The 7,126-nt window shown below is 32.6% G+C and overlaps 1 protein-coding gene across 6 annotated transcripts; it reads left to right on the top strand.

Moving 5' to 3' along the window:
* The first annotated feature begins 900 nt into the window (after positions 1-900).
* LOC102582748 (probable receptor-like protein kinase At2g42960) lies at positions 901-5,198 on the top strand. 6 transcript variants are annotated; one of them, XR_001473575.1, is made up of 6 exons: positions 901-1,196; positions 1,738-1,810; positions 2,281-2,909; positions 3,001-3,094; positions 3,297-3,376; positions 3,549-3,737. XR_001473575.1 is itself a non-coding variant. In XM_015309307.1 (3 exons), the coding sequence occupies exons 1-3, from the start codon at positions 3,255-3,257 to the stop codon at positions 3,962-3,964; spliced, it is 354 nt and encodes a 117-aa protein (XP_015164793.1). In that variant the 5' UTR covers positions 3,235-3,254; the 3' UTR covers positions 3,965-5,198. The 6 variants fall into 6 exon arrangements, 1 of the variants encoding a protein (XP_015164793.1); XR_001473574.1 differs by lacking the exon at positions 901-1,196 and having other exon boundaries at positions 1,229-1,810; XR_001473573.1 differs by lacking the exons at positions 901-1,196; positions 1,738-1,810 and having other exon boundaries at positions 1,984-2,909; positions 3,297-3,381.
* The last annotated feature ends 1,928 nt before the right edge of the window (positions 5,199-7,126 follow it).

Here is a 7,126-nt window from a genome sequence, read left to right on the forward strand (position 1 = left end):
AAAATTAACCCTTTTAAAATGTCTTTCAGATATTTTAAGTTGTTAATTATTATTATTTATAATACTTTTTTGTTCATTTTAAAATGATATGTGTTATTGTTTCTGTCCCAATATATGTGAGTTTGATAGAATTCTGAGAGTCAACGTATTGTATTATATAGCTTTTAAATATTTTAAATTGATAATTATTGTAATTTTTAATGCCTTTTAAGTCATTTGTAAATGATATATGTTGCTTCCTTGATTGAGACTTTTCCATTTGTCACAAATGGAAAACAATCCATTTGAAATTAGAGAACCATCAATTTTCCATAAATTTTTAGTAATAGAGTTAAAGTAGAAGGAGCATATAGAAGTGGAAAACAGCTGTCTTCCCCTTTAAGATTTGACACAAAAATTAAATAATCGAAATCACTTAGAAACACGATGACAAACTGAATAAACCATGCATATGAGTTGATAGATTGCATCTTGTTCAAAAGCAACACTAACACATTGGAGAATAATCGAAAGTTTGTCACTGCCAGAAATAAAAATATGAATCTAAATCCTAAGTCGAGGACTTTATATACCAAATGCTATAAATATAATTTTTTTAATTTACTATTAGGTTATCGATTAACCCGTTAAGTAAAAACTTCAAACCGTTAAAAACCGACAATCCAATGATTAAAAAATAAAACCTTTAAACCAATAATTTTTTTTATTTGAATTATCAGTTTTAGTTCGATTTTAAATCGCTCTAATAAAAAAAGGTGTTTGCAACCACCATTTAGCATATTTTATTTTATAGAAGAGTGAAGACGACTAGGACGACCAAGGACAAAACGATAAATTTAACCTGACATTACACTTTCTCCATAATTCTAGAACCCTACATCTTCCTCATTAGCACAAAGTGGACTCCAGATTTTTCTAAACCCCTCTGAATAGAAGAATCAAGTTCTTCCATCTCTCTTCCTCCAACCCCAACAATGATTACAACAATGAATCATATGATTCTTCACAAGTCTTAAGAGTGACTAATAAAAATACTCGACATAGTTCTAGAAGTAACCATTTCTGTACTTTCTTCCATCAACAAATACAACTCAAAAATTTCCATAGTTTTTTATTTTGCTTCAAACCTAATTTCTTGGCACTTCAAGTACAATTCTTTAGTTCTGTCGTCTCTCAACAAGATCTTCCGAATTTGGGTAAGTTAATTTTTTCAATATTTGCTTCTACTGGGAAACAAAACAGAGAACTCATAAGAAAACTTTTAGCTCTCAATATTTGTCCTATCTTCTCTCCGTTATCGTCAGATTTCCCAATTTGATGGCTTAAATTCATAGCCAATGTTATAATTATTCCTATTGGTTGAGATTGCTATATAACTTTCCTTTCTACGTGGCTGCAAAGGCACAGATGACCTTCCTTACAAACTTAACATTTAGTTTTATTCCTTCAAGTCATCTGAAATGTAATCTAATGTGAATAACATATCTATGATTTATTGAGAACCTCCCGTACGTATTTACAGTTGTACGTCATCTAGCCTCAGAATATAAAGTTTAACCATAGAATCTCACAACTTCTGTGGTTGAAAATGAAAGTTGGTGCTCAACATGTTTGATTGCATAAAGTGTGCACCTTTTTTGCTGAAGAATTTGATGAAGCAACTATATGCACATTTTTTTATATTCACTGAAATGCATAGCTCATGATTGTATTCATATCTTTTACATTCTATTGCAGGGATGACAATATTCCCAGTTTATTCATCTAAAAGTACTTGATGAAGAAGTTGAATCTTTCTTACGAAGATGAGGTAAGTAACTTTTTGTATTTTTGGCTATTTAGCAATCAATAAATGTCATTAACATTTATTTACAATCCTACCTATTTTGGTTTGAGGGCTGAAAAATTATGTAGGAGCATGAATTCATGTAGTTTATTATTCTGTTGGGTGTAGTGTTGGTCCTGGTAGTTTTAGAACATGTAGGTAGTTTTAGAACTTGGTTTTCAAGAGAATTGATTGTGTATGAAAATTTAAGGGTTGATGCCAAGGGGGCCAGAAAGTGTATCAGTATTGAACCCCCAATTTCAGAATGAACTAGCTCAACCTTTCTGTGCTTTGACGACACAACTTTGAATTAAATGAACTGTTATAATTTTACATAATATAAGGATGAGGAAATGGCCAATGGTATTGCTTGTTGTGAAGTGGGAATTTGGAAGCTAAATACTTAGTTTTCCTTTAATCTTTTTTTTTAATCCTTTCAAGTGTTCTCTTTTTAGGAATTGATGAAGACAAAGTTGTTAATAAGGGCATGGCTTTAAGATTTACTGTCATTTTGACTTAAGTGAATGCCAATACGAGTAGGCAATTTCCAAAGTTTTGTGTTTTTAGCATCTACATGAACTACACGCTTTTTATACATTAAGTATGCTCTATCTCTTCTATATCTATGTTATTAATCAAGCTTGTCTGGAAGGTTACTTGTTCACTAGGTTGCTCGAACTCTTCAAAAGTATTGTCACACTCATGTCAAATCATCCAAAAAGCTATTGAGAGTACCATATCGGATATGGACGGGTAATTGGTCGCCTTGGATGGTCTTGGACAATCCTCGCCCTATGAGCTAGCTTTTGGGGTTGAGTTAGGCCCAAGATCCATTTCATTACACATGCACTACTTTTGGAAGATCCATATGCACCTATTGACATTTTTGAAGAGTATGTTGCTCGGACTCTTCAAAAGTATTGGCGCACCCATGTTGGATCATCCTAAAAGATTCTACTTTTGGAGGATTTGAAGTAAGGTTTTCAAAGGAGAATATTCTTGGTGTGGGAGGATATGGCATGGTCTACCACGGAAATTTGATTAATGGAACACTGGTAGATATTAATAAGTTCCTCAACAATCTGTGAGTTGATAAAATCAAATTATATGCTTTCCTTAATGGTCCTTTTGTTTTAGTTGCCAACTTGAGTTTGAATTTAAGATCTTTGTCCCAGAGAAAGAGTTTCAAGTGGAGGTTGAAGCCATTGGCCACGTACGTCACAAAAACTTGGTTAGCCTTCTAGGATACTGCATTGAAGGAATGCACAGGTATTTCCCCATTTGGAAGTCCCTGATAGTCCTATACTTTTTATGGGTATGAAATATGAAGCTTTGGATTGTTCAATTACTTTCATGCGCATGTGAAGTAATTGAATGAGTATTCTTGTTTAGCATTGAAAATAGCTTTGTTCTAAAGCATCACCACAAGATGTTGGTTTACGAGTATGTCAACAATGGAAATTTGGAACAGTGGCTTCATGGAGCCATGCGACACCACATGCATCTCACTTGGAAGGCTAGGATGAAGGTTCTCCTTGGGACAGCAAAAGTGTAAGGTCATTCAATTAAGATAAATCTATTTTGGGACAGCTAAAGCATAAGTTCTCCTTGTGCTATCATTTCTTGCAGTCTTGCCTATTTGCATGAGAATATTGAGCCCAAAGTTGTTTATCGAGACATCAAATCAAGTAATATATTGATTGATGATGACTTCAATGCGAAGGTCTCTGATTTTGGTCTGGCCAAACTGCTTGGTGCCGGTAAAAGTCATATCACAACTAGAGTCAACCTTTGGGTTAGTTTCTTCCTTCTGCTTCTTTTGATTTTATTCCAGCTCGAGTATTCTTCATGTTCTGGTCTTCTGGACTTTACAATCTTCAACTTCTGGTGTCCTGTTTTATTACCTCTTTAGATATAAAAAGTTGAAACAGAAGTTTTGCAGTATTATATTATTTCACATCCTTACAAATATTTGACAGGTATGTGGCTCCTGAATATGCAAATACTGGTCTCTTGAATGAAAAGAGTGATGTTTATAGCTTTGGGGTAGTGTTGTTAGAATCGATCACAGAGGAAGAGATCATGTGGACTATGGCCGTCCTGCCCAAGAGGTTCGTTATCCTTCATACCTTATCTTAAGATCTAATTAGCACACTTGATGTAAAAATCTTATCTGCATCCTCATTATAGAAAAAACTGTAAAACTTATTGTGCCCAGATCTTTGGCAGAATAGATCTTTATATTAATGCTCGCTTTGCTGGTTTTCTAATATTTGTCTCATTGTCATTTTCTGTTAAGTTTCCCTTGAGTTTTCTCTGGATTATTACTTGTTCTTGATATACCATGTACCATAACAAATGTTCACACACTATTAATCTTTGAGAAGGATATCTGAACCTGGTAAGTGGTAACACATATGTGACTAGCCAGTGCCTTTTGGTATATGTTGATTACCATTCACTTAGTAGAAAGGGGCTGTATTTTTAATGTTCTAGCCTATTAAACATTAAGCACCATTTCATTTGAAATAAGCAAAGTATATGTGTTTTTCTAGGGTTGGAGATTATGGTTAGTGTTGTTAAGGTTCTACAATGAGTATCTTAACTTCAACTCATAGTCCATTCTATTTTTGGATCTTTTATTCTAAAATCTATGCTGTTATTTTCTCTCTTCTCCACTCTTCGGAGATTTTCTCTTCTCGAGTTGCTGCTTCGATTTCCAAGTTAACTATTTCCTTCAAAATTCCACCATATTTTGTTCTTCGGGTTTTGAAAATGTGGACTTACATCTGCTCTCCAGATGTAGGTATCTTAATCGTCAAGTCGTTTGAGCTACATGTAGAGTTCTTAGTCAATTAGCTTAGTGGGGAAAGCTAACCTTTCAAATTCAATTAACCATAAATTTTGATATGTACTTTCTCTGTTCACATTTAGTTGTCTACTTCTAATTTTACATGGTTCTTAAGAAACAATGATTAATATGAGTCTTGTTTTACCATAATACTCATATTAATTGATATCTATACTTGGATCTTGAAAAAATGATTTGGGGACGAAGTAATTAATGTTGATGGTAAATTAGGATTTTTTGGGTTTTGGTCTCTTTTTGATATGTTAAAAGTAACAAGTATAATCGAAAATCTATTTTTTAAAAATAATGGACAAGTAAAAGTAAACGGAGGGAATAACAAGCAATAATAAATTTAACATCAGTAATTAATGTGTAGTTTCTTTGAATCTTTGTCTGAACTCTGAAGCGAACAATATTTTAGGTTAGCCTAAGAGATGGACTACAAAATGAGAAGACTCGTTGAAATTGAGCCTGACCTTATTAAATTTTATTTTACATAAGTCATAGTCCTTGACATTATTTGTGTTGTCATATTAATTGTCTCTGTCCAATGGTGCTTCAATTATCTAAAATAGAACTTGTTCAAGAAATTACCCATCTATTCAATCGGGGATTTCTTCCCTTAAAAAGGCCCTATTTTCGTTTATCAATTTAATCTATACCTATTATCCATCTATAGTTCAAAAAATTTCCCAAACAATTAATTATTTAAGTACTTTCTTTTATTTTGTGGATATTTATCCAAGTTGAGTGCTATGTTGTTGTTTCCTTGACTTATTACTTTTAAATGTTGATTAAGTTAAAGGTTCTGAAGACAGTTGTAATATGGATAGCTGTGAAAATGGCATCTCCAAAATTGAGACACAATAATTGTCTTCTTACTAAAACAAATAATGCTAACATCTCTTGTATGGTTAATCTTGCTATTACCGCCTCTTGTTCTATTTATTGAATAGGTTTAACATACCAGATTTGCTATTTTTTTTTCCTAAATGCAGTACATTTTGTCAAAAGCTGAACTATAAACTAAGAACGTTTTATTGTTGTTCCCTGGATTAAAGCTAATTCTTTGGGTCCTTATTTGAAGGTGAACAAGTCCTTCATGTTCTTAAATTCAGCTCTATTTTGTCAAGTACTGCATTATAAAGTGGCTGTTGCTATTCTGCTATTTCAAAATACTTAACAGTTTACTCCCTCCAAAACACCTTTTGCATTAGTGCGACATTTTTTTCAAGTGAATCCAAAAGCATATTATTGTTACTAATGACTTGAATATGTTAAACTTTATTATAAAAGAAAAAAGTTATTATCCGTTAAATCCAAAGATTGTACTCCAACGATTTCATTGAACGGAATTTGTTTAATTTTACAGAAATGGTAATTTATAAAATGGTAGATTTGCAATTTTTTAATTTTTTTTAAAAAATAGATCAATTTTATTATTCTATTCATTTTATTTTACGTAAAGAAATTTGAGTAAATTAAATAAAATTCGCATTGATTAGCATGATGCATGATAAGTTTTTCGAATAAAAACTATCAAAGTTTAGGATGGTGCGTATTAAAAACGAAAGCTATTTGTATTAAAAAAAATGGACAAAGACCAAACTTGATAAGTTTGTAAATACTTAAAGACTAAAATTGGTAAATTTATAGTTAAGGAACTAAAACCGTTAAGTGTATAGTTAAGGGATCAAAGCTGACAAATTTTTGAATAGTTAAAGGACTAAATCCGTTAAGTGTATAGTTCAGGGACCATTTTAGACCTACTCTTACAGTTGAGAGACTATTTATGTCATTTACTCCAATTTTTTGCTTCTTATGGCCTCATCTGTAACACCCCAGAATTTTTTTTGAACTAAGACTCGAACCATTCATCGTAGTGAGTGAGATTTTACCGAGGAATTAAAATTTATTAAGTGTTAAGGTCACTAGATGTAGCACCTTGAGTTTCCAAAAAGAATTAAATTGGAAATAGACAAAATCTGAAATTTTACAAGTTAAGCTAAGTATGAGTTTTGGGTTGACTTCAAACGACCATAACTCCTAGCTCAGGATGATTTAGGCGTTCTACCAGTTACCGTAGGAAACATCTTTGAATTATCTTTCCAATGCCGCCGAGTTTGATAAGTTTCGAGGTCGGATGAGTGAGCTATGACCTTTTGAAGTTAGGCTGTCCAGTTAAGGAAAGTCAAAACCGGGTTTTAGAGGGGTAGTTTGGTCTTTTCCTTACCAAAACAGATTTAATTCATTTTTAGTAATATTTTTAGGGGTCTAATCTGATTAGGTTCAGTTTTATAATTCTAAAATACACCTAGGGTTTTAGTTGAGAGTTCAAGAAGAGAAAAGAGGAGAGGATCAAGTGTTCGTCGAGATTTTTGCGTGTTGTAGCGGATTTTCGCCATGGATTTGACCCTAAGAGGTATGTAAGTTTCCATAGTGTTGGGTTC

This window comes from Solanum tuberosum, unplaced genomic scaffold, assembly GCF_000226075.1.
Source record: "Solanum tuberosum cultivar DM 1-3 516 R44 unplaced genomic scaffold, SolTub_3.0 scf00103, whole genome shotgun sequence".
NCBI classification, from domain to species: Eukaryota; Viridiplantae; Streptophyta; class Magnoliopsida; order Solanales; family Solanaceae; genus Solanum; species Solanum tuberosum.